The 27688-nt window shown below is 46.5% G+C and overlaps 1 protein-coding gene across 2 annotated transcripts in view; it reads right to left on the reverse strand.

Moving 5' to 3' along the window:
• Positions 1-300: 300 nt before the first annotated feature.
• Positions 301-27688, reverse strand: part of PLCH1 (phospholipase C eta 1) — a gene marked incomplete at both ends in the record, with an annotated part of 58592 nt that continues 31204 nt past the window's right edge. Inside the window, 18 exons of one of the 2 annotated variants that reach the window (XM_084267531.1) lie at positions 301-2405; positions 4615-4975; positions 5440-5499; positions 6569-6648; positions 6928-7074; positions 7735-7819; positions 8243-8367; positions 9365-9472; positions 9556-9735; positions 10832-10929; positions 11710-11804; positions 14522-14593; positions 15961-16122; positions 17866-17973; positions 20607-20778; positions 21021-21141; positions 22286-22489; positions 25089-25182. In XM_084267531.1, the coding sequence (XP_084123657.1) occupies positions 301-2405; positions 4615-4975; positions 5440-5499; positions 6569-6648; positions 6928-7074; positions 7735-7819; positions 8243-8367; positions 9365-9472; positions 9556-9735; positions 10832-10929; positions 11710-11804; positions 14522-14593; positions 15961-16122; positions 17866-17973; positions 20607-20778; positions 21021-21141; positions 22286-22489; positions 25089-25182 (4377 nt within the window). Of the gene's footprint in view, positions 2406-4614; positions 4976-5439; positions 5500-6568; positions 6649-6927; positions 7075-7734; positions 7820-8242; positions 8368-9364; positions 9473-9555; positions 9736-10831; positions 10933-11709; positions 11805-14521; positions 14594-15960; positions 16123-17865; positions 17974-20606; positions 20779-21020; positions 21142-22285; positions 22490-25088; positions 25183-27688 lie in introns of both variants that reach the window. The other variant, XM_084267530.1, reaches the window with a different exon arrangement.

A 27688-nucleotide genomic window follows, 5' to 3' on the forward strand; every position in this document is an offset into this window, starting at 1 on the left:
GCACCAGTGTGCTGGACTTAATGACATGCATTACAAATAGAAACAGCTACAAATGCTCACTGCATGCACGTAGTCCCCTGACCACTTCATGGTTTCTGTCAGAACAATGTGTATGTAAGGATGGAACATGGTCTCTATTTACATAAGTCTGACAGGAAAGGGCACGTTCAATCCTGACTGAATGGCCAGCACGAAATTGCATTTCTAAATAATTTAAACCCTCAAAACAGTGTTTCTTGCTAAAAATCCTTCATTTCAAGGAAGTCGTTTGTAAACATTGAAGATGTACATTTATACAATCTACAGTCTCAGCAGGAAGTAAATTTCAGGCTTATCATCACTGTCAGGCTCCAGCTGCAGGACAGAGCTGTGTGCACACAGCTGGTCGCTGCAGCCGTAGTGCAAAGCGGCGCAGGCGCCCTCGGGTATTCCTCGGCCCTCCACGTCCTCCCCAGGGAAGCCGTTCAGGTACCTGGCTATGTAGGAGCCCGTCGAATGCCTGTTGATAACATGGGGAGATGCTGAAGGCTTATTCCGAAGGACCACCCCCGTTAGGCTGCTTGTGTTGGGGGGTCTGTGTTTGCTGGCGGCCTCCTGCCTCTCCCTGGCACGGCTGGCTATGTTCCGCACCCTGCTCTGGCTCCTGGAGGAGAGCTTCCTGACCAGCGCCTTCGGGCAGCCTTCATCCATCTGCCTGGAGCAGAGTGTCTGACAGCTGTCCTCCTGGTCCAGGGACAGCAGCTTCCTCAGCTGTTCCGTCAGCGCGTCCGTAGGATGTGGGGTCATGTTCTTCATAGCAGCGAGTTTCTTGTCTCTCATGCCTGATGAGATGAAGCTCCTACTTATGTACTGATACTTACTTTCAAAATTGCAGGAGATATCCTCCGATGTCAGGTCCCCAAGACTCTTGGATTTGCAAGGGCTAGCCTGCTTGATGGCTGAAGGAGGTGGGAAAGGCAGAGCACTCTGCAGCACGGGTGAGCGCACGCTGAGCTGGGATCTCCCAGAGGTACACGTGACCTTCTTCTGCTCAGCTGAATGATGCTGATGATATAAAAAGCCAACGTTGTCACACATTGGAAAAGGAAGCCGGGTCCCTGCAGCCCTGAAGGTATCTGAGCAGTCCAGGGCAGCAGCACAGAGCCCAACAGTCGCACTGCTGTTCCCAGAGGTCCTCTCACCAGCATGCCCAGTATCCTGCTGTTGCCTCAGCTTCAGAGGTGAAGCCAGTTGACTCATTTCCTCCCTTTTGTACTCGCAGGCGGTTACCAAGAGGTCTTGAGAATCACCATCTACTTCCACAAGACTGCTGCTTTCTGAATTTTCACCAGTGGGAGGGTCAACAAGGGTCTCCTCAAAGATGAGGCTGTTGGAAGCTAAAGAACTGGTAGACTCAGGGGCTTCCCAGCTTGTCCCCCATTTTCTTTTGGGATTTGCACTGGGCAAAGGAAGAGGTGAAGGACAAGGACAGCTAGGCAAGGGATTTTCTATACTGCTTAACTTTTTCTTGCAAACTAACTCACTATGGGGCTTACACTCAGAAGCTGGTGTAAGAGTTGCCTCGTGGGTAATTGTGTACACAGAATACTCGGTGGTCCCAGGGCTGGAGAACGCTGTCGTAACTGGAGTTGAGGATAAAGGGGATGTGGTGGACTTTGTGGTGGCAAAGTTGTGCTTACAGGGGCTGTTAATACCTGCAGTGAGCACGTGTGGGTGTGTGGCCATCACACTGAAGGTCTGGCTGCTAGTGCTGTGGAGGCTGGAGACCACACTAAGGTTCATTTGGTCATCTGTGACCTCCAACTGCCCGATCAGAGCTGAGACAGCACTGTCCAACTCGCTCTCATTCGCTAGGGAAACTTCATCTATGAGGCGAGAAATGTCACTGTCTTGCATGGCTGAAGGGGAGTGCAAATCAGGGCCAGCAGAGCAAGTGGTAGAAGATGTGTCTGCCAAGGAAAGAGGTGCTGCAGTGCTTTTCCTGACGTCGTAGTTGTGATTTTCCATCTCTGCTTTTTGAGGAAGGGCAGTCCCCACGACAGTTCTGGTCTCCTCCTCAGACCCTTCTGCCTCATTTTCCTTTCTGCTGTTTGCACAGGTTGTGTCATGTATGTCTTCTGCAGAAAGTCCAAGTTCAGAGTCCTGTGTTAGAGGGGCAGTTCCATCAGAAAGATGATTTTCCTGATGGCCTGTGAGGCAGTTTGTTTCAGCTACACCACTTGCAAAAACTAAGCTTTCAGGCTGCTGCTGTAGAGGTGGTACTAAAGAGTCAACTGGAGTCTCCTCCTGGCCATTCTCCTTAAGCTGAGAGGTCAGATTTGAAGTGTTTGCTGTTTTTGCAGGACACGGAAAACCAGATTCTTTCAAGTTTGTTTCCTTCTCATCTGTGTTGTCATCACTGTTGGCTGAATTAAATAAGAACCACATTAGTTGCATACAATACTGTGTTCTGTTAACTAACAACTAGTTTGTCCTCAGACAGACAAATGGAGAACGCAAAATTAGGTACAACTGTGACAGAACTTAATTATGGGGTTGTGCAGGTTTAGTACAAATTATCTGAGTGATATGGAGAAATGGAAAAATACAACTGCAGGCACTTCACTGAAACTTCCTTTGGATGTCTATTACATCAAGCACATGATGTAATATTCGTTGCAGATAATGTTAATGAGGCACCATATCATAGCTTGCACATGGTATTACCTTCTGCTGTGTTCCTAGTCAGATTTGTACTATAAAGAAGCGTGGCAATAAAGACAGAACAAAACAGCTCTGTTAAAAAACACAGTATTTTGAAACAAGAGGCATGCTTAAAAGAGCTGAGTAAAAAGCATCAGGTAGAGGGACTCCAGGCTGCATTTCACAGGTAGTTATTGTAAAACATTACCATCTAAGGATTTTGGGTTTGATCTACCAGCACTCATGAGAGCAGGATTTTTGAATTCCATGGAAAATATACATTAGATACTTTCTCCACCAAATCTTCTTACTGGTCTTTATATGCCAAATTTGAGCTCTGTGACTCACTCCTTCAGAGCTTTTAATTAAGCAGGGACTACAGAATTAAGCTTGGCACAGTATACACTGTTACTAACAGTTGCTAGAAATCAGGTACCCTAAGAAGAAACGAGAGAATCCCTGGTCATACATTAGCAGTGACTGAGCCCCCCACCCCAGCAGAGTAAGAGCTATTTTTAGTGAATATGACATTTACAGGCTGTTCTCCCAACATCTGGAAAGGTTCCCCAGGCCTTCCAGTGCTCCTAGGTGAGGATGGAAGAGACATGGGTTTCTTTGAGCTTTAGATACATTTTTTTTTCTATAAGGAACATAGAAAATGGACAGCACACTGTCCTCTTGGTGTAATTTCAACAGAGAAGTTGGGATATGTTTAGGTATTTTAGCCAGAAATACCTAAGAAACTAATACCTCTGTTACAAAGAGTGGCTGAGCTGTATCAGGCTTATCTAGAGGATGTTTCAGTGCAAAATGCTGCATTTCAGGGTTTATTTCCTTTACTAGGGAGATTTTTTTCCTGCCTAAAGTTTCTTCTCAGGGTGGCAGAAAAATAAATAGTTCCATTTCAGTTCTCAGTAACTTCTTATATAGAGCCATGTCCAGACTGTGTGTTCCTTAAAGCTACTAATGCAGGCAAACAGAGCAGAGGTGGCTCAACAACAGGTTCTCATCCGTGCCAGGCAGTTCTCCTATTTTAGGGTGGCTCCTGTGGTTGCTGGAAGCTGCTGCTCTGTAGCTGAGAACATTCAGAGCAGAGCAGTGCTTCTGCCACCTCCCCACCCAAGAGAGGTTTGTGGTGCCCTCTCTGCACCTTACCAAGGGAGACAGACAGCATTTCTGGCTCTCCTGCACCAGCTGAGGAAGAGCCCTGAGGAACTGACTGCAGAAACGCTGCTCTGCCAGAGCCAAGGGTCTGGCCAGCTCTATGGTCTCGTAGGGTTGGCCAGCACAAGTGCACATGCTTGTTCCAAACAAATGAAAACCAGCCCCAAAAGGGAGTATAGAGGCCCTGGACTAGGGACAAACTTGGGGTCAAGACAGCAGGTCTGATGAATTACATTCAAAGCTTCCTAAACTTAAATATTCCAGTAAATCAGCCATTAGGCAGGTCAAACACACTGGCTTTCCTGGAGCTGTGGGCTACAGGCTTTCTAGTTGAAAGGCTACATCACTCTTTACACACAGGATTCCCAACCCTGTGTGCTGCATGCTGCTCCTCCTTGACTGGAGAGAGAAAACCCACCACACCATCAGCTCTGTCCTCAAGAGTAACCAGGCAGCAGCAAACCAGAACCTGATGAAGTATAACTGAAGGATGGTTCTTAAATTATGAAAAGAAATTTGGCAAGTGGCCTTTTAACAGCACTCCCAGCAATGGACTTCATGTGCTGAGATTGGAGAGTAGACAGCATTCCAGGATGTCCTTCATCAGAGCTACAGGAGCTGTTAAAATACTACTGCAGCCTTAAGCACATGGAGTTTTTCCCAGTAACTCTTCCCTGAACTAAAACTCCTTGCACAAGGAGTGCAGAGCTAAGCCTCCAGCAACTATTTCAACTTACTACACCAAAAGGAATTTTGGAAGCACCTTACCAGATGAGTTTTCTTTTCCTTTGGCATCCTGGGTGGTTTCACCCTCCGGGCACGGCAGCCCCACCAGCAGGTACTTGTCCACGGGCATGGAGGCAGGACGTGCTTGCAGAGTCCGGCTCGCGCGCCGTACGACTCCCTCTGGGTCTCTCAAGTCCAGTGGCTCAGATGCACTGTCTTTAATTTCAGCAGCTTCCAGAAAACCCATCTTACTTTTCTTTCTCCCTTTGGCCGGCGCGCTGGCCGTGCGCCGGAGCAGCCGATCGCCGATGGATCGCTTGCGCACGTAGTGCCCGCTGGGCTCAGCACAGCTCTGCTTGGGGCTCTTGTTGAACAACCCTCTGAGTCCTATCAGCTGCTTGTTCTGGAAGGACAAGAAGGACCAGAGTTTGGAGTGAGTTCTGACTGTTACACAAGGAGTGCTTGCAGAGCATTTATGAATGATGAAGAACAAAGTTTAAAATGCAGCAAAGCAAAAATTCACACCAAGCATTTCACATCTACCTCTGACCAAGGAGCTACCAGCATAGGTCTTCATGAATTCATGCATGTCTGTGCTTTTCCTCATTAGGATGGCAGCCTGCCACAATTACAAGAGAGGTTTGCTTAAAGTCTCCTAACCAGAGATGACAAGACTAAGAAGTGTACCGCACTGACAGGCCACACGTTAACGTGGAGTTTTAGGCATGGGCTTCATCAAAGCAATAGCCAAATGTCTCAGAGTCTAAATGAAGAATGATGTGAAGTTTGGTAGCTGCAGATCATGCGAACAGGAACCACTGGAGAGCTCTGCCCAGCGAGTGCAAAGTGCATGCTAATGAAGTCTACCTTTGTGGCTCCTAGAAAGTGCAATATTGTGTAACTGGGATTGAGGATTAAAGGGCTCCACTGAAAGGCAAAAAAAGGCAAATACATGTGGCTAATGTTTTTGAGACTACAATACAAACAGCAAGATTAACAGTACATCAGCTGGAAATATAACCCCTTACAGCAAATAATTTACAGCTATTATATGTTATACATATATACCTATATACAACTACTATAATGTCAGTCTCTCAGAAACATGAGCAGATACTCTCAGCTGGAAGGACACAAATCTGCCTTCACCCTTTGTTTACACTAGAAACAACAGTATAGCCCAGTATAATGACTGCCCTAATGATAAGCCATACAGAGATCAAATCTCAACGTGTCTTTTATTCCATACACACCACATTCTTTGACATCACTTGTCTTCCCCTACAAAGCTCCTCTTTACTCTTTTCCTTGACTCTCCATACAAGAAAAAAAGCCTTTCCTTGTCCCTTCTTTCCCAGCCTTGTGATTCTGTGATTCATGAACCACAAGCAGTAGCCAAACAGGCTCCCCTACAGCCCATCACCAAGATCATACGTGATTCCAGGCCCGTACCCAGATGCACACAGATCCAGGCGTACCCTGCAGATGCATTCCAAGCTGTTCACTATTGCTTTTTTTACACTGACAGAGGATTAACACAGTCTACCTTGAACACTACAAGCTTGTCTCTGTGCACAGAACACCCATGCTCAGTGCCATTTCCTCCACCACCTCACCGCTGCCCTCCCAGGCAGGAGGAACACTTGCAGAGGCAAGAGCATTGTCCCTGGGCTGAGACAAGGGTGCCAAGAGTGAGACAGATACCTAGGTGGTTCACAGAGCCACCACTAGATCATTCAGTGATCTAGGGGGAACAGGGAGGATAAGGCAGAGGAGTTATCTGATCTACACCCAATCTCTGCCCCTAGGCCTTGTCCATGTCATGTTCTATCTGGGCTGCACTGAGCTTTTCTGATAATCTTGCAGAAAAGCACAATGCCACAAACCTAAGCTGTCTGCATCACTGAGAAGCCACACCAATCCTGTGAGGTCCTACAGTACCTTTAAACCCACTAAAACAAAGTCATAGCAAACAGAAATCTCCAGATATACCTACTTTTCCATAGATTTCATTAATGGTTATATGCACGAAGATGGATGCTTCTGTCAGCCCTTCCAAATACACGTGACGATAACCTAGTGAAACAAATCACAGCACCACAGATAATCAGCAGTTTGCTTTTGATTTTTGCCTCCAATTTTAAGTAAGACACCAGCAGTAATTTCCATTCCCAAACTGCTTCAAGTAATAGTGAATACACCACTGCAAGATGCCAGGGGAGTTGTCCAAGCTCATATGTGAGGTCTCAGAGACAGGCATACCTCTGATGTTGATGACCTCATTGTCAACTTTAAGCTCAAAGGTGTTAGTTCTTCAGTTAGGTCTCTAGGTCAAGGAAAAGAAGTAGGACTAACCTGGCACAAGGCTGCTGAAGGCCAGGGTTCTTTGTCCAACAAAGTCTCGCCCAATAGGGTCGTGGTCCCACACAAGGAATCGCACCAAAGCTATTTCAGGCATGTGGATGGTAAAAGTGAGTGTTTCTTCCCAAACAGGATTAAACCCTGTAAAACAAACAGAACAGACATTGTGGGAACAAGGCTACAGCAAGAGCTAGTGTCAGTTTTCATGATACACAGCAAGAGGCATAAGAAACAAGCAGACCAAATGCACAATGAACACTCATTGCTCATCTAGACCTGTGTGCTCTCCATCTCCATTATGTAAGTAAATAAACTGAGAGTTCTGTCTCTTGGACTGCCACTCTGGTAGGGTGAAGACAAACCAAACCAAACAGGAACTGCTTCTCCTTTCCTCCCCCATGGTTTTGCAAATGCCTATGAGAAGTGATGGCCACCTCTCCAGCCACACCAGGCTGTCCCACTCAATTGCTCATCTCCTTCCCCGACTGCAGAGGCAGCAGTGAAACTGCTTAGGGTACAATTTGTTTTCATTTCATTTGAAGTTACACATGTATTTCATATAAATTAAAAGGCCAACATTTGGAACTTCTGCACGAAGGAAACTTAGGAACAATCCAGGTCAAAGGTATTGTCTCCCTACACCAGAAATTCAGTCTAGAAAGCAGAATTAATTTGTTAAAATACCAGAACTTTGTTTCATCAGGTAAGAACCTCTGCCACTTAGAAAGCAGTAACAGATAGCAGATCATTTAGAATTACTTAATATTTTACTCTAAGATGAAGTCAGCCAGATTATCTTACCATTGTCGTCAACCACTCTGGTTTGATCTTTACAGCAGTCAACAGGCAACCCAATAATTTCCACCTCAACAAAGGGATCTATTATCTATTTTTAGAAAAACAGAACATTTTAAAAGCAAGCCAGTGTTACAAGTCAAGTCTGTTTTCAAGGAAATGCATGCAGAGAATTAACTTAAATTCATATGAGAATTCAACCCCCTTCGATTCACATGCATTTTCAAGAACTGCAATGACATGAAAGGGGTTCATGAAATGTAAGGTGAAGTGTGGTCTGTAGCCTCAAGAGCTGTGGCCAGCTAAGTCTAATTTTCAAAAAAGTGAAGTCACCCTCAAAATACAAAGCAAATTAGTTCCTAAACATCATGTGTAGGATACAGACTCTGTAGGAAAACACAGTATTTAGTGACCAAAAGCTTGACAACGTCTGCAATTTACTGGTGTGTTTATACAAGCAGGACGTTTGAGTCACACGCTGCTGTGGAAGATTTGTTGATATCAGGGTATTTACCTCTCCTCTGTCTCCTAGCATTGAGTCAGGAGGCTTAGGTAGTTGCTGTCCACTGATGATTTTCAGAATAAGCTGCTTTTTAGGACTGGCAGGGAGTGGATCAGCTGAGTAGGGGTTGAAGGTGCCTGAAAGATGGCAAGGAAGGAGAGGTGTAAAGGAGAAGGAACACAGACTGAACACCACCCCCAAGATGAATACATATAGCCAAAATTCAGTTCTAGAGCAAGCATTTTACAGAGCCTGCAGCAGCTGTCAATGTATTCCATTTTCTTACGGCCTTCACTGAGCTGAGCAGCCCTTATTTACATGATTACAAGACAGAAAGGACCCCTCCAACAGTAGGGGTCTGCAAGATTAGGGCTTCTAAGAATGTTTGGGGTTTTTCAATGTTGCAGTAGCTTCAGATAAACCCAACCCAACAGTAATAACCCAGATCAGCACTGTGATCAAGTTGCTTGCACAGCTGCTCAGATGTTAACAAGAAGCAGCAACTAGGATTGAGTAAGCTGCTTCCTCCAGCAGCAGCACCTGCTTCAAGTACCCCAACTCCCTCTACCACTTCCCTCAAGAACCTTTCAGTCAATGCCACTTCTTCTTCTGGCCACGTTAAAAAAAAAATACTTAAGAGGTACAGGGACACAACCAGGTCCTAAGCCCTCCAGGTATGGAAGGACTGTCACTCCCTAACACTGAAAACCACTGGCTCTGTTCTAATAGTGTTTTGAGGACTGAATGGCTTCCTTTCAGAGAGAACAACATTCACTGACTTGCTCAAGAGCTGGACCAGGTCCTGGATACCAGCTCCTGGGCCAGTGTGTACCGTGTTCCTGCTTGCAGTTGGCTACCCAAGAATACCCTTTTCTTTTCTGAAGCACATTAAGATGTAGCCCTCAAAACAGATCTGCAGTAACAGCAAGAGATTGTATGCAGGTACTTGCACAGTCTGAGTGTTAGACACCATTCTTTGAGGTAAAAGAGTATGAATTCTGAAGTAAAATATTATAGAAACATTAAATATTCTACATATTTTTCTTTCTTGTGTCTTGCCAACTTCACTGTGAAGATACTTTCTGAAAGGCTTGATGTAGTGATAAGTGTGCAGCCTGTAGAGCAGGACATTACCTTTGCACATCTGCTGAGGTTTCAGGACATAGCCACAGTTGCCGTTTACCCTGAATTTTGCATCATTTAACTGCATCACACGCCCCTCAGACTGGTAGTTTAGTGCCACTGTTGAGAGAGAAGACTCAGGTGTAAGATACTTACTTTGCACACACACAGAAGGAGGAATAAGCTGCTCATGTGACACCTACCGAGCTGGCAGCCCACGTTCCAGTAAGGTAAGGGGTTGAAATTGCTGGAGTCGATCCGGTAGGCTGATGGATACACCCTTGTGAGCTGCTTCTGGTTGTAAAGCATGAACTGCTCAGCCTTCTGCTGCACTGCTTGGTGGGCTCTCGTCTCGCTGAACGACAGCACGTTCCCTGTTGATCCTGGGTGTGGTGGGGAATCAATGACCAAGTTACAAAGCAAGCCCAGGAGACAGGGCTCTGAACACTGACCTCAGCTGCACTGGCATTAATCAAGGGGAACACCAGATTTATCCCAAAGTTACAAGATTGTGTTGTGACATTGAAACACACACACACTGCCTAACTAGTTTCACCTTCCCAAGAGGGTCTTTTGTTTTACCCTTCACTCAGAAGGGAAGCCAAGCAAGAGCTTACACTAATTGCTAGGGCCTTTTCTCCTGCAGAACCCCAGGATTCCCTAGGCAAGAGTGAGCAGCTCCAGTCAAACCTACTCACCAGCACCACCTCTCCATGCCCACCTCTCCAGCTAGGATCATGGAAGCAGAAGGACCAGCTGAAAGGCAGCTGCAGTACTGTGCTCTGATGAGCAAGCCCTCTTTTCCAGAGGTCCATGAGCCATCAGCTGGGTTCAGCAGCACATGGACCTGTAGAAAAAGCTCAGCTGTCCCAGCTCAGAACAAGACTGAAACTCTACAAGACCATGTTCTTGTAGGATTTCTTGGCCTCTGTTCCTCCACACTGCCTTCAGCCCTCACTTAATTTCTCCTATTAAATTCTATTAAATTAGGAATTGATTTTATAGTACCTACAGAATTCCACACAGTTTGGTCACATACATTTGGTGACCCTTCCCACAAATCTCCCCACAACTTCCTCAATTTCCATTTTGCCTCTAACACGTTAAGTGAAACAACAGCACGTTTTCTGGAGAGGTAACATATCCATTTACCACAGGTCAATCTATTGTTTTACTACATGCTACTCAAAATTGATAACATTAAAGGATGATGACAAGCTCTATAAAGCTGTAAAATGAGTCTTCAAATTGTTGCTAAGTCATTAATGTTTTAAGGAACCAATGGAAAGGGTATTTCTTAGGGAAGGAAAAGGTGGGGCTTTACTCTTTCTCCATAGTTAAGTAAAGGGGACAGGTAAGTAGCTATTCTGCTCTTAAAACATCTTTGAAAAACAAGGGAAACCTTAAGAACAAAGAACAGGTTTCCTATCCAAAGAGAAAAGTGAAGAAGGCACGTGTAGCTCATGCCAGCAGCCTTACCATCATCTACTATGTCCTGGGCCGCCACGGAGTTGGTGTACACCACCAGGTCAGACAGAGCCCGGCACAGCTTCACCGTCTTCCGCCGGCGAGCCAGTCTGCTGAGGTGTTTCATACAGAGAACAAACTGGGAGCTTCTCAACATGTACAGAGCATCTCAACCCCCCTCCCTCTCTGACCTGCCCATCAATAAGGAAACAAATAGTGTGAACAGGGAACCACAGGTAGCAGAGCTCCTCAGAGAGGGCTCGGAGATGACCATTTAACACAAAGCAGAGCTCCTCAGAGAGGGCTGGGAGATGATCACTCCACACATAGCAGAGCTCCTTAGAGAAGGCTCAGAGATGATCATTCCCCTTGCACTTCTAAAGTCACACTACACAAACAAGATTCTTCATTTAAAGCAGAATGCAACAGCCACACCACAGCTCTTCCCAACGAAAACAAAGCAGACTGAGCTGTGCCTGAAAACAGAGCACGTTGGTGACAGCACACACATTCTCAGTAACACTTCTTTGATTGCTTTTCCTTCCATTCTCAGATGTAATAAAGCTGGCTGGGCTGTGGTGTACCCTTATTTGGCCTAAAGAGCTTTCTTTGAGTGCTACTGACAGCATGCAAGATGCAGACTGACATTGTTCCATCAGAAGAGCATTACTACCACACTTCTTTTCAGTTTAAGGGTAATTCCTATTTGCAGCCTATGAAAACCTAACAATCAAAATACCAGACACAGCAGAACACACTCCAAGAGCAGGGTCATAACTGACCTGCTCCTAAGAACTGGCTTCCCTGAGGCAGTGACACATAAATACTGGCAGTAGTAACATGCCTGTAGCTTTAACTGAGCTGTAAAACTCTGGTGAATCATGTCTCACCTGTGGAGCTGCCCTGCTTCCTTCCCAGAAGAGTTGTGCTGGCTTTCATCATCATCTGATGCACTGTGGTATTTGGATGATGCCTTGGCAGCTCTCTGTTGGGGCAAGAACCAAGCACAACTGTGGCAGTTTATGGGGTGGTTCCACAAACACACATTGCTGTCATTAATGTCATGACCTGCAGTGGGCTGACAGCACAGACCCAAAGCCCTGCCAGGACACAGAACGGCCCTGGGGGTGTGACAGCAGAAAACCCTGGGTGGTACATCAAGTGTTTCACACCCATGGAGAAGGAAAGGCAACATGGAGCATCTGTGCCCCCAGCTCCCTCCATCTGACTCCAAGGATCCAAGCCTGCAGCCCTGGAGCCAGCAGAAAACACAAGCCTGAGGAGAACCTCTCTCTGCACTCTGGCTGGTTCATTGCAGGCCACTGGGTATTCTGCAGCTCCCCTCCTGACAGGAGGGGACAGGATGGCTCCTCTGTCTCCAGTACACTGGCACTGGTCCTGCTGACACTGCAGTGGCTCAGAGCACAGGTAACAGCCAGCCACACACAGCAGGATGTAGACATACAGTGCCTATGAGCCCCCTCAATTTGGAAAGTTTCACCAATTCATTCCTGGAGCAGAGAACAGACTCTGGGCAAAGTTTTCAGTCACCTCCTGTCTGGAACATGAAATTATTCCAGTTTATTACAGGACACCACAAAGAAAATAGCTATGGTAAAGAGATTAAAATCTCAACAGCACTTTTTTCCCAAAGGCATCTATTATTTAATAGTTTCCATTTTCAGCATCACAACTTCTGTAACACTAACTACAGCTTCAAGCCAGAGTTTCTTTAATTCCCTTCTCATCAAGAGGTTTTTAACAATATAACTGAGAGCTCCTTATGCTTTTGCTCCTATGGGTAGGTGCTGATTGAGCAGAGATTTCTTTCCTCCTGCTGCAATACAGCACCAACACACATCCTTCAGCTGGCTGTGCTTAGTGCTGAAATATAAGTTGACAATCCTGGAAATCATTTGCATGGCTCAGTTTTGGGACCTGAAGGTCTGCAGTGTGGATGTCTCCCACAGTTAACTCCCAGGAGCTGCCAGCCTCAGCAGCTCTGTGCCTCCAGTGGCAGCTCTGAAGGAGTTTATACGTGGATACACTGGGTGCAAGAGCTGGCTGAAAGCATCACAAGTCACCATCCCTGGGTGGATACTTCTACACCTGCAAAAATATTAACCACCAGCATGGTTCCCAGACATCCTCTGGCTGGGAAGACATAAAGGGGGAAGTTACAGGCCCTGATGCTACAATACATTATTAGTATTTAAATAAAATCTATATATACTCTCACGTTTTTCTTTCAGCAGAGATGAAACAAATGAGCTTTCCAACCTCCTCTCCTCTATCCATTAGGGTAACTAGCTCAAGTAATTAAATTATTGACATACTTTCCAGCCCTCAGTGTAAGCAGGAGTCCTTAGTGGCTGACTCTAGTCTGTGACATCTCATTCCACAGCACTTGTTTTCCCAGCAGGAAGCACAAGTTACCCTGGGAAGTGCCCACTACCACACACAAGAGGGACTTCAAATCCCTCACATACCCAGTGAGTAATGTGTGCTCAGCTAAAGCTGCTGAGAGAGAGATGACCACTTCAAACTGATGCAAGCTTACAGCTGAGGTGGAACCAGGAGCCCTGGTGCTGGCTGCCTAGAGACTTGCTGGCAGCTCCTAGCTGGCTTCAGGGCAGATGAGCTGGTGGCTGACTGAGTTCTCTGAAGTATTTAACAACTGCTGTTTCCTGCACTGCTGCTCAGGTTATCGACTTCAGAGCTGCTCCCTGCTCAGCTGCAGCTCTCACCATGGAGGAGGAACACAGGCATCTAGCAGGCTGGGGGCAGAGGAAGCTGCTGCTGGTACAGGGGCTCAGCTGCAGACCTGCCACACACCTCCCTCACAACAAGCCTACCTGCTGGTTTACTGACTCTGGGAGGAAGGAAGCTTTCAGTGGGACCAGATCATGCTGAGGCTACAGGTTCAATAAATCCAAGCCCTGAGGCACTGTGGGAGTGTGGGAACAGGGGAGGAGGATGACAGGAACACATCTGTCAGGAGGTGGGGATGGGAGGAAGCACGGGGGCAGTGTCCCTTTTGGTGGCAGCTCTTTGTGCAGCTGTAAGATGAAACCTCACACTCCTTTGAGTTGTAGCAGCTGGTGCTTGGTGCCACAGCAAAGACCCAGCGAAGCAAGACAGTCTGACCAAGCAGCTACACAAACATGGAAATAACCCAGGCAAAGCCACAAAGAGCTCAGCAGAGATCATGTCTTGACAGAGCAGGAGCCCAGAGCCAGCACTCAGCCACAGCAGTCCCTCAAAGCAAGCAGACAGGCAGTGAGAGCACGCCCTGCATGGCACTGCTCAGGGTATGGGACAGGGTAACACTGGACCATGAATGAAATAAACACTGCCAGCTGTGGGGACAGAGGTCTGGGAAACAAGAATACACCAAGGCATCTGTCTACATCGCTCTTCTGCTGCTGAAGGGCTGATCAGAGTGACCAGCAACTCCACTCCCCTAGTGAAGATGGTTTTAGGCAGGGTTTTTCTGAGTTGATGATCATCCTTAGCAGGCTCCCCATACTGCCACAGCAGCTGCTTTCTTCTGAACAGCAATAAACCTCCCAAGTGTAAACACAGAGCCTTCCCTCACTGCCCCCACACCCCGTGAGTGTCACAAGCAATAAACCCCCCCCAGTGTCTCCAGGCTGCTGCTGGATCTGGAACATCAAGCTGGGTCTCCCATTTTATACTTACTTTGTGTTTACCAAAGTTGCTCATTAAGGATCGACTGTGAGACTTTTTTCCAGCTTCTTTTGTGTCCAGGTTCTGTGCAGAGAGAGCACAATAAAAACTGTAAGGACCTTTAAGGAGTCTGCTACAGTCACTAAGAGATAGTTTCAACCTAAGAGAAGCACCAGTTCACTGCCCTGAGTCACTATTACCAGAGCACAGTAACTGCACGTGAGAATGAAGTGAGTTATAAAGTCTGAACACAGCACACTGATCTGTGTGCACAAACTGGAACCTAAAATCTCATTACAGGACTTTTCTCATTTTTTAACATACTTGACAGCTTAGGGATCCTCTAATGTAAAAACATTAACACCAAGACTCAAGACAACATCCAACCAGAGAGAAAAAATAGCCCAGCAAAGGCAAAGGCAGGCAAGGAACATCAAACCACAGCAACATGTGAAAGTGTACTTCAAACCAGCCACAAAGGAGAAGGGGGTGTGGGGGGGTATGTGTGTGTGTGTGTGTGTGAATATCTCCCCTAACAGATGCACAGGGAGTTTTCACAGGCAGCCTGAAGCCCAGGTTCCACATTTATAACCCTGCCCCTAGGTATCAGTTTGAGAATCCCCAGCAGCACCTCATGTTTTCTGCCAGACAAAGCACATCCTTTCATCTTCTAAAGAGCAACACCAAGACCTAAAGGTGCAGAAGAATATTCCCCCCACTGTTTCAGCTGTGAACCATCATCCTGTGAACCTGAGGTACTCCCTGTTCAGAGCTGAGCTGGAGTTCACTTCTGGCTATCATAACAGGAAGGGCAGTGGATGCTTTCTTCAGGCCCAGGAAAGTCAATAACCTTTGAACATGGATACAGAGGTTTGTTCCTAGCTCAGGCTGAAAGCCTCTGCAAAGTGCCAGGGAAACCTCAGCAGATGGAGAACTTGTCTCTCTCAGGTGGGAGTGAGGGTTGACAGTATCAGCAGCAAACCCAAGCCAGTACCAGGCCTGACTGGCAGTTCAGCACGTGCTGCCCTCCTCCTTCCTTCCCCACAAGCCCTGCTAGGTAACTGCTGGAGAGCAGCACATGAACTCATGGTGTGGATATTGGGGGGGTTGGGCTTGTTTTTCCCAAATCTTGCTGTTACTAAATAAAACAAAAGGCACAGTGACAAAGGAAAAGGGATTTCACCAGCAAACAAGCAGCAGCATCTCCCAAGAAATCCCCTTCTAGTACATCAACGACACAGCAGCTACCAGAAAGGACCACACTGAAACAAGATGCTCTTCACATCTGCCCATTCAAACTCTCTCATTCAGTATGTTTCCAAGCTTTCATTTTGGATAAAACAAACTCACAAACTGTTCATAAGTTACCAGCTTTCTCAGCTGAAAAACATGCAGAACACCTCACCCTGTCTAACCCCCAGCAGTGTGCACAAAGGGGGAGCCCCACATACCTGCTTCAGGTTAACGTTTAACCCCTCGTGCGTTGCCTTCAGCAAGGCTCTCACAGTGAAGCTGTCAGGATCTTCTTTGTCCCTGATTTGGGACTCTTTTATCAGAGATTCCAGTTTTGTCCTTATAAAAGATTCCACCTGGTGCTCAGTTGCACCATTACTCTGAAAGACATGAAGAAATCTTGTTAAAGTAGATTACTCTGCCCATCAGTTCTGGGGCAGCCTGAGGGAGCATTACACACGCTTCAGGCACAGCACTCCCATCATTTCCTTTCTCTGGGCAAGGAAAAGCTTCTTACATAACCTTGCCTAATTGTGCCTTTTCAGTTGGTGGCTTTTACTGCCATCTCCATTTCCCTTCATCTCTTTAGTCCTCCTGACACAACTCAGCCTCCCTCCTCCTGTTAAAGGAAGCACCATCTCACCAGTCACACCACGTTAGTGGGGTGTATGTGGACTGCAGCCCCTGCTCCTCCTGAGCAGCATGTGGTGATGCATCAGCCATCCCACTGGCTTCAGAACTGGCTGAGCAATCTGAACTCTCACTGTGGGTACAGTATGTTATGTTCATTCAATATATACTTTTTCCTTGACCTTAAACCCACAGAAGTTTGTGTCTGTACTTGAAATCAATCATACTCCTAAAGGTTTATGGGACTGGGGTCTTCAAGCTTCTCCATAAGTCATTTTGTACCAACTATTTCCCATTCTGCAGTAAGTATCAGAAATACAACGTTCTGAGTCACTGAGCAAGCTGACCTGGCCTAAGCTTCAGGCACTTATTGCAAGGGCTGCTTCAGTATGAGAGTGCCTCATGAACTTAGGGGTTGAATGACATCCTAGTGCAATCTAACCTCTAAATAATAAAGAAATTAATTAATCATGATTCTGTCCAGTAGCAAAAAGGGGGTATGTTTATCTAAGAAAACAAACTAATCCAACCAGCCCTTCTGCATGGTGTACATCAACACCCCAAAGATGCTGCTGACACCAGTATTTCCGCAGCATCAGGGCAGGGGAAGAACTGGCATAAACATAAACGTCCTCCAAACCAGCTCTGATGGGGACTGCTGCTGCCTGCAAAGCCAGTCCCAAGCCATTCTGAAAGCCTTCAGTGGCTAACAGCAGGGGCAGCTGACACAGCCAAATTAAAGCCTCACTACATAAGCCAAAGCTGGTTAAGGAGAACAACAGATGTGTGTTTCCCGTGGTAGCAAGGCATGCTCACAGGGCTGCACTCACCAGTGCAGGTGAACATGATGCTTGCTAAACTTAAATTTGATTTATTCTTTCTGCATCCTCCTAGTTCTTCTAAAGTTTTAACTGGCAAAGCAAGATTGCCTCCTGACTAGAAACACATGCCAGATGGATGAACACTGCACACCAGTTCTGACTGTTAGCAAAAAAAGAAGTTGTTAATAAAAAGTAATATCAGCAAAATAAAGTTAAGAAATAAAGGGAACAGAAAGCAATCTTCAGTGTCAAAAAACCCCCAAAGAAACAGAGGCATTGTGTTGCACACCTCAATTGTTTTTTTATTCGTATGTCTCCTTTCATAATTTTCATCTAGAAATTGGGTAACAACTGAATCATGCTATTCTTTTGAGCCCTACACATTTGTATCTGGAAAAAAGCAGCACTGACAGTGTTGGCATCAGTATTTTCAGTCCAGTCTAAAGTACTTAAATCAGTTATGTATATAATTTAAATGACAAAATGTGCATTTTTGATCAGTCTCATTCCATAATCAAACGTGGAGTTATGTAACTTCCATATCTCAAGGACCTGCCTTAGAAATCAAAGTTACAAACTCCAATCTGCTAACAGGTCTGTGTAGGATTGTGGAGCACACAGGTGAGAAATGGAGAGGGGCAGCAGCTCTGGGAAGCGTGTGTAAGCACATACATAGCAGGGCTTCAACTTGCAGTCGTCTTCAATCTCATCGGCGCTGTCCTCGTCTGAGACTTCTCCTTCCTCAGCATCTGCCCCAAGGCTGTACGGCAGCTTTTTACCCTGAAACGAGTGAGAACAGTCACAGTGGAGCCACGTGTGTTACTCAGTGTGAAGAACAAACCCTCTGCTATTCCTTAGGCTGATTGCCACCAGAGTTCAGACTGCATTTGCAGAGAGTCTCATGGGCTGAAGGACCCAGACTGTCACAGGTGATCATTCCTGTACCTCTGGAAGAGGTTGGTACTGAAAGATCCCTGCAAGCTCTTCCCAACAAAGCATAATGTCTCCCAGCTCTGGCACAGACCTGCAAGGGCCCAAAAGATTTCTGGACATCAGCATGAAGGAAGCAGCAAAGTGATACCATTCCAGCATCAAATGCTCATGTTGGAGTAGTCAGAAGGAGATGCTAATCCTGCACTGCAGGTGTCACACACCTCCACCAGGAAGGAGCTACTTAATTCCATGTCCAGGTGCCCACATCTGATTAGAGTGATGAGCAAACAGGGTTACTGGCTACTTGTGGTAAAAAGGAAAAGTCAGAAAAGGCTGACAGATGATGTATCCTTCTTGGGGCACTCATCCTGAACTCTCCTGGATGATCCCTTACAGCAATGCCCACTCACAGCACCTCAGAGATGTTGGCTATGGGACCTCCACAGGTCTCCAGCCCCATCTCCCACTAAAGCAGGACCATCACCAGCCCTAGATGAGCTTTGATAACGTCCCAGGGTGGAGGAGACTCCCCCAGCCCTCTGGGCAGCCCCTTCCCATGCTGCACTACCCACAGCCAGCCAGCCTGCACCTCCCAAGCTGTAACTTATGGCCTCTCCATTTACCACCTGAGACTTAACAAATCCCCTATCACACTTCTGTTATTCCTCCTGTGCCTCCCTGACTGCAGAAGCATTTGCAGTCTGCCTGCTTCCTCAGTGACAGAGGTAAGACCTGCACTCAGACTGCTGCAGGAATTATGAGCATTGATTTATAGGCTCCATTTTGAAATTAATAATGCCACCCTGCTAATGAGTGGGTAAAATTCCCTTCATGCTGGCACCTTATACTGGCTTAAATCCATTGGTGTTATTAGAATTATTCTTCATATACACTAGCAAGATGAAAATGATGCCATTACTTTGTTTAGTTAATAAATCAATATTGTGTTTCAAAGGGAAAATGTATAAACCAGAGCAAAATAATAGCAAAAATATGAGAAACTGGCTTACTGCTTAAGAAGGCACTGGCTCCCAAATCTGACTTTATCTTTTCATATCATAGAAAGGTCTGGGTTGGAAGGGACCCCAAGGGTCACAGAGCCCCAACCCCCTGCCACAGGCAGGGACACCAACCTCCAGGCCTGGAGCTACACAAGGTTGCCCAGGGCCCCAGCCAACCTGACACTGAACACCCCCAGGGATGGGGCACCCACCCCCTCTCTGGGCAGCCCCTTCCAGACCCTCACCACTCTCTCTGGAAAAAAAGAACCCTTTTCCACCAGGGCTCCTTAAATTGAGCAGGAGATAGGAGATTGGGATTTGTGAACAGATACCTGATGCTGAAAACAGTACTCCTCCTAAAACCTCAACCCCATGCCCTCCTGGAACTGCTCACAGGGCTCCAGCACTGCCAGCCAAAGAATGGAACTGAAGTTTCACTGAACTGAAATCCAAAATGACTCAAGGAGCTCCTAATTCAGAGCCAGCCTGTACTACACACTGAAGTGTGTTCAAACTAACACCACACTGAAGTGGGGAATCCTTGCTGCCAGCTCGATGGCTTGGGGGGAACAGTATCTCAAGAACTCACAGTGAAGTAATTGTCCCCATGTGTCAAAGTAAATCAGACAACCTAATAAGCTGTAACTCTATTAATCACCCCCTCCAAGGCCTGCCCTGCATTTTTTTTTCCTGATTACGCTCACCTTGATCTTTGAATTTCCTTTCAGAGCAAATCCCTTTACACTGAGAGGCTCAAACAGTTAATCTTGCATACAAGGCTAACCTCAGGGCCACAGGGTCTCCTCCCTGGCTGCTCCTTACAGCTCCCTTCTGAAGTGCTCTGCTTTCACAAACACAGCCCATGAACCATGAAAAGAGCTTCATTTCATGAACTGCTGCTCATAGCAGGGTGAGGGGGACACTCAGGCAAATGCAAGAAGTTCTCAGACACTTTGTATTACTCCAAAATACTTTGTTGTCCAAGGGGGGGCTGCAGGATGCTGTTCAGATACTATGGGATGTGAACCCTAGAGAACAGCCCCCCCAGTAGCAAATTGGATGAATTTTAAAAAAGAGAAAAAGCCAGAGTCAGGTACCTGTGTCACACAGCTCCTTCTATGCAGAATGGTGCATTCTGTACATTTTTCTGCTCTCCTGACTTGGTGCTAAGGTTTAAAAATAAGCAAATAGGCACCCCTGACTTTTAAACTCTCAGCTTAAGATGCTTAAGAAATAGAAGGACTTTTCTTTCCATTGCTGTTGAAATCACCTCCCTTACAGAACACTCAGAAGTTCTCTGGGGATACTCACCATGTCCAAGGCAAATTCAGTTTCAGTGTTTCTGAGCAGCTCAGAATTTTAACTCACTGCACCTGTACTGTTCCATGTGTACTACTGCAGTGGCTCACCAAAGATCTACAATAAATACCACATGTTGACCTCTGGAGCATTTTGAACATGCTGCCAGTAGCAAGTTACCTTCACTAGGATCTTCCCTTTCAAATTTTGAGGGCTGGGAAGCTGCCTGGAGTCCTCAGTGATTACAGATGACAAGTCCAGTTTGTCACCAAATATCTCCTTCAAGTACTGAGCGATCTTCTTCTGCTGTTGAATACTGCAGTGGTTTTCAATGGACAGTATCACTGGGAACCTGGGAACAAAACCCCCAAGCACTGTCACAGCCTGCACAGCTTACCACAAACGGGTTTGGGCAGCTTGCTTTCACACTGCCAGCAGTCTTGATACAAGCTCACTCTGGGAGGAAGGCAATAAACAGGGGAATAGGGTCAGCTTTATCATTTCTCTAGGTGTTTAAAGGGATATACATACTTCCTGATGCTGGTGGTTGGCTTTGACATGGGACTAAGCACACAGAAGAGGTTCTACACTTACTCATTTTTGATGAAGGCATATTTATTGATGGTTTCTGCCACATCCCGGAAGAGTATTTTAGAAGTGAGAGTGTAGCCATGGTGCACGACTGGCTCTCCATCAGGACCATCCCAGCAATCCACTATCCAAAGGAAAAAAGCCAAAGGTTAAGAGATGCCCATGATCTTACACATTCCTGCTGATCCTGCTTGCTGGCCAAGCTCACACACACAACCATGCAGGTGGCAACAACTTTCACTCAATCTCTTATTACCTACCAATTAAGAGTAACAAGACAGTCTTTGCTTATACCAGATGAGGAGTCTGAAACCTAAACCTGGTTTTCTCCCTTAAATTAACCTGGTTTTCCCCCTCACATGAAGTGACAAAGGTGTAATGTGTTGAGTGATGTTCACAGTGATCTCTTGGGAAAGCAGCTCCTGCAGACAAATGATTTTAAAACTATTTACTAAAAAAATCAATACTGGATTTACATTTGTCAAAAGACTTTATCACACCCAGAATCCTGAAAAGAAAAGTACTAATTTAAGCACACAGAACTCAAACAAGGACCCAACACAATCTCCAGGCTGCCAGACAAACAGCATCTTTTTCTCTTCCCAGTGAGATGATATCCTGCCTCTCTGCTCTGGCAGACCAAAGCCTAGTTTCACAGCTCTGAGGAGGTGACAGAAACAGACACCCAGCTGTGCTGATAGGAGGCATTCCTTGCTCACCTGTCCTCCCACAGGCACTTTTCATCTTCCCTTTGCATCCACAGGAGGAACTGTATATGCCAACACTGCTTTCCTGTTCAGCTTAGGAAAGAAAAAGGTGTTTGCTGGCTTGGCTCTGTCTGAGCCACGTGGATTAGGAAATCAGGAAGCACTCCTGCACCAGTTACCTCCTGCATGGGGGAACCACAGGGTGGAACAACCAGGGCTGCTCTGCTGGGCCTGGATGGTCCCACACGTTGCCCCACACAAAGCCTGGCCACTGCCTTACCACAGCTTGTGCAAAGTGCTTTTTTGTTGCACAAATGTGGGACAAGGGAAAACTTGTGCTGACTGGGAACAGCCCAGCAGCAGGCAGCAGAACACAGTGGTGCCTGTGATGTTGTTTCAAAGTCACTCCTGGTAGAGACATTCCTGTTCAGACTGCCAGGAAACAGGAGCTTTAATCAGATAATCAGCAGAGCATTAATGCTTTAAGTTTGCCACTGGCTGTGCAGCCAACAGAAACACCCATCACACTCTGGCCAGGCAGAGCCACACCAAGCATTGTACCTTCAATGCAGCGACAGCCGTCCTGCAGCACCCGCGCGTACATCTCCGCTCGGGACTGGGAGAGCAGCTGGTCCCCAGTCAGGTAGGTGTTGTGGGAGGAGGCAATGAAGTAGTTACACAGCGGCTGGTCCATGTCCTGGTGCACTTCACAGTGCAGTGGGTTGAAGATATCACAGGCAGGACTGCGCATGAAGTTGGTGAAACCTTGGAACAGAGAGAGAGTTCTGCTGCGGATGCAGAGTACCTCACCAAGTGAACAGTCTGCACTCTGGGATTTGATTTTTCCACTCCTACTTGTCCGTGGCTACTCATGTCTCCAAATCTGCTGCACCCCAGGCCGCTGTCTGTGCCTCTCTGCAGGCTGAAGAGCCCACACAGGCTGACCCACTGCTGGCACACACAGAGCTGCTCCTCTGCAAATCCTACAGCAGCTCTGACACCTCTGAGAGCAACACATCCCCAAGACCCAACCCTCGTCCCCAGACAACCTGCACACAGCTCTGAACTAGAAAAGGAGATAGAATCCAGGAAGAGACACCTGTGACTGCACCCCCCCCAATAAATAAACCATCAGATCAGATCAAGCAGTGTTTGCAACACATGGCATTAAGGAAAGCCACTTCAGAAATTAATTAATGACCATTCACCACAAAAGAAGTAGTTTCTAAGAGAAACACAGAACAGACAGCAGCTACATGAGAAGCCTGACAAAGCCCACAGAACAATGTGGCTGCTGCCCACCCGTTTTCAGATCATTCAGACCCTCCAAAGGGGCAGGTGACAAAAAACCACATGTAAGTATTCTCAGAAGCCCTGGAGAAGGTCCCTACACCAAATCCAGCACTTTAAGGGAACTGTGATTAAACTGCTTCTGCAAAAACCACTCTGCTACTGGGTGGAACAGAGCATGGAACTGGCTTTGTTACAACCAGTGGGAGAAAAGACCCTCCCTCACGAGGGAGATATTCAGAGAGATAAAAGTGATCTCTTCCTCTAGACACTACTGCAAACAGATAGCACTCAGCTAAGCCAAGAGTCACTGCTGTTAGGAAACTGTCTTTTCTTTATTCCCTCTTCAGCTGGTACTCCCTACCCCCTGTTAAAGCATCAGTGCAGCAGAGAAACAGGATCAAACACTTAGGCAGCATCACTCCCTGTTTCCTGGGATGCTGAATTGTACCTTGGAAGGCCAGTGACCTGCTTAGAGGAGTACACCTGGGTAGGTGGAAGGGGGGGAACCTCAGCCTCACGTTCAGCAAGATGCAAAGGATTTGAGATGCACACCATGTTCAATCCCAGACTGGTTTGGGAGGGAGGGGCCCCCAGACCCCTCACTCAGCATTGAGGGGTTCCCCTCCATGGACTATCTGTTCTGCTCCATCACAAGTGAGACATCCAGTAAGAGGCAGAGGAAATCTGCAGGAGAGATGTGGGCTATGAGCACAGCTTGGCATCCTGCAGATCTGCTGGGGCTTTGTGCTGCTGTCGATGCCTCGTGGGTCCCAAGCTGAGAAGCAACCTTCAGAAGGCAACAGCATGAAGAGCAAACAAAGGGACACCCTCCTACCAAAGTTACAGATCTGAAATCACACAGCTCACAGGACAGGAGCCAAGCTGACATCCAAACTTGAAAGTAAGTCCTTCCCCCCTCCCAAGTTCACTGCTGACACTCAGGCTGTCCTGATGCCATTCTTCTGCCATAAATCAGCACTACCCCAACAAAAATACTGTGTAGGCAAGGTAAGAGCTGCCCTAAGGGCTGCACCACAGCAGGGCCCATGCCAGCCAACTCACTAATCAAGCCAACTTCACTCTAGTTTCCTATTTTTCTCCATGCTGCAAGTTCATGTGAGAAGGCAGTACTCAATTTACATCCCTGTAAATCAGATCAGCACTGAACAAAGTTTTAAAGACACCTCCTGTGCAAGTAGACCTGTAAAGTATTATCAAAGGATAGTGCAAACCACACCAACCCTGCAAGCTGCTCAAACTTCACAGCAGCAGCAAGATTAAAAGGAACAGAAATGCCTTTAGAACTATTTTCTTAAGTGTCACAGCCCATTCACTCTGCTTTCCTTAGTTCAGTTTCAGTGCAGTGCCCTGGGTCACACTGCAAGCTCATTAAAGATCTGGGAGGCCATACCCAGGACTGATGTACCATGCAGAGGAGGATTTCTCCTCCCTCCTCCCCCCTAAAATTGCCATGTAAAATATGCTGCTTCATGAAAGCTCTCCTCTGGGCAAATTAACATGCTACAGCATTTGATCTGTTTTGTTCTAACTCAGATCTGGATTTGATACTGGGTTGCATTGTGAATAAATACACCCTTTACAATTGCTTTAGCAAACAAGGTGAGGTATTGGGACCCCAAGAAAACACAACCATCCTTTGATTTCACATAAGCATAAGTCAGTGGGGCTGTACAGGAGCAATTCCAGACCTACAGAGACTGAGCAGAAAGAAAACTTGGCTTTTATCCCTTCAGTTAGAACAGCCTGGGTTAGGAAATGCAAAGCACAGAATGCTTTGTGCTTGTGTTTCACAGACACACAGCAATACATCCACACGAGCCTGAGGCACCCACATGGCTGTGTGATGGCTGTGATGTATCACTGCACAGCACTGGCTGCTGAGGCATCCTTCCTACTCTTATCTCCCACATCTGACAAACACACACCTTCTGTGGCCCCATCTTCTACAGATCTACTGCAGTCAGGTATCACAAGCCACACCAAAAAGCTCTGGAAGCTTTTCTGTTCCACTGCAGTAAAGCAAAACTGATTTCAAACTGAGATATTTTACCTTCAATCCCAAGGACATTCTGCTTCTTGTTTTCTTCTGAAACTTCAAACTTCTGTATGATGTCCAGACAGTACTCTGGTGTCACGTTGTTCATCTGCACAGGAGTGACAGTGTTGGTACACTGATTTTAATACCACATCACCAGCATGTCAGGATCACATCAGGATCTACTCTGGGCTTCTGGCTCCTCTTAAAAAGCCTTCTGGTCAAACCCTGAGTGAGGTCACAGAGGAATAGGACAGCTGGGAACACCTGTGTAAACGGGCTTTCAAGATTTGGATTCAGTTTCTGTCAGTGCCACACAACCCCTGCAGCCCTTACCTTTGGGGGGAAACACAGCAGTGAGAGGCAGCAGTCACTTAAAAGATCTGCCATTTTAAGGATGAAAATTAGAGGTTAAGCACACTTAATCGTTGTGCTGGGCAGCAGTGCTGAAATGAGAACTATGAGGTTATCTTCTTTAATATCATCTCTGCACATGCAGAAAGATTTGGCAGGGTAGGATTTCATTTTCAGGCATTTTCCACTTCTGTGATTTCATTACTTCCAAGAGAGTTCACTATGATATGCAGACTATGAGATAAATAATTAGATTCTGAAATTTAAAATAGCAGGTCTGAAACAAGTAAGAGTTTTGTTACCAGCTTCAGCTAGCCCCCAGCTGAAGCTCTAACTGACTAGTGGGGCCAGAGTGCCACCATGCACTTACATTTCCTCTAACAGCAAAGGAAAGAAGCAGCTTCCATCACTGATCACATCTCTTCTCACCCCTGCTCTCCCGAAGTTGTAGAGAAGCAAAGTGAAAGCTAAAATTGGGTGCATGTCATTTCCTCCATCAATAACAGCACAGGATGATGCTAAAGCCTTTGGTAAATTATTTGTACCATTATCCTCTTCACTGCCTGTACTCTGCATCCTTTCCCCAAGCCAGCTCAAACACCCTGGCACATGAAGCCTGGAAGTAAAGGAACAAGCAGTCCCCTCTGTGTCACCTCTGTTAACACAACTGCTTTGGGCAAGGTTAGTCATCCTTCAGATTACACAGTATTTACTGTTTAAAGCCCAAGAGGGTCCCTCTGTGATCTATTCTCTTAATCATGGAATTCTCTTGCAGATAGCAAAACCAATTCCATTTACTCTGCTCTGTCTGTAGCCTGTGATGAATTTGTGCCTTCCATTACTTCCCATAGAATCCCAGACTGGCAGGGTTAGATAGACCTCTGGAGATCATCCAGTCCAGCCCCCTGCTAAAGCAGGATCAACCAGCACAGGTCACACAGGATGGCATCCAGGATCATGGGTTTTGGTTCAAGTAGATGCTGCTCTTGCCTGCAGACACCACTCAGAGCAGGCCCTTCCTCAGCACAGGCTGGCTAGAATTCCATTTGCAGTTATCCCCTGTGGTTCCATGATGGCTGAGTGGCAGGGTCCTTGTGTGCTCTAGGAACAAAAGGGTCTCTTCTAGTCCAAAGCTGTGTCTACTAAGTCCTCTGATCCATGATTCTGAACTGCTGCTTGAGAGATGATGACTTGGGCTACTCATTTACATTTCTTTTCATTAAGTTTTAAAGTAGTCCCCTAAAGATAATATCAAATAGCACTTATCATTATTGAAGACTGAATATTTAGACACATGGTTTATTGAAGATGGTCAATAGCAGAGCTTCCAAAGTTTCTTGGGTACAGGCTGCTTTTCAAACTCCTGGTTAAAAGCTGTAATTCTGATGCAGATGCATTTCTTAAAGCAGCACCAGCCTTTGAATGACCCAGAAGAACTTGCTTTTTCAAGTCAGTAAACTACAAACTAATTTTCCTAAAATAAGATCCTACAACACTAAAATAAACCCAGCAACATTATCCCTTATCTTGAGTGTAAAAGCATGAAAAGTGGAGAGGGAGAAAACATTTCTGATTTTACCAGTCTCACTGGAAGCAGGTCAGACAATGCTATTGCCAAGAATGGTGCCATCTGAGGCTGCAGAGCACTGCCAGGTGACAACAGAGCCCTCTTCTGCAAAGGCCCCCAAGCTAGGGATGGAAGTCGGTCTCATTGCCCATTCTCATGGGAAAGGAAATAAGAAAAGGAAAGGGAAAAGTCAGAAAAAGGAGGAAGAAGTTGGAAGTACAGGGTGCCACCCCCCCCCACGTGTCAGCAGCACTCTGAGGGTTCAGTTGTTCATAGTTAGCAATTCTCTAAGAAAAAATCCAAAGATAAATAATCAAAGCAAAGACCTTCCTCCCATCTCAGTGCAAGCTGCTGATGCAAGAGGTGATGACATCCCGAGTCACCACATACATCAGCTGTGCTGCTCATCCCTTTGTGTGAGCAGGAGAAGGGGCAGGCAGCATCAGCTTGCTTTCCAGCTGAGTTTGTGTTACCTCAAGAAGGGCTTTGTAGGGAAAGCAGCAAGGATTGATCAGGCATGATGACCTGGTACTGGCTTCCGTGTCTGACATTAACAAGCTCCACAGTCTCTCCTCTCTTTGAAGTCCTTGTACCACCACTGATGCTCTTACAGCTTCCTACTCCTTTCAGGACAGGTTCCCGACAGCCTTTGGTACACAGCCTGACACACAGATGTGCCCTGGCATATGCTGTC

Source organism: Gallinula chloropus, assembly GCF_964237585.1.
Source record: "Gallinula chloropus genome assembly, chromosome: 8".
In the NCBI taxonomy this organism is placed as follows: Eukaryota; Metazoa; Chordata; class Aves; order Gruiformes; family Rallidae; genus Gallinula; species Gallinula chloropus.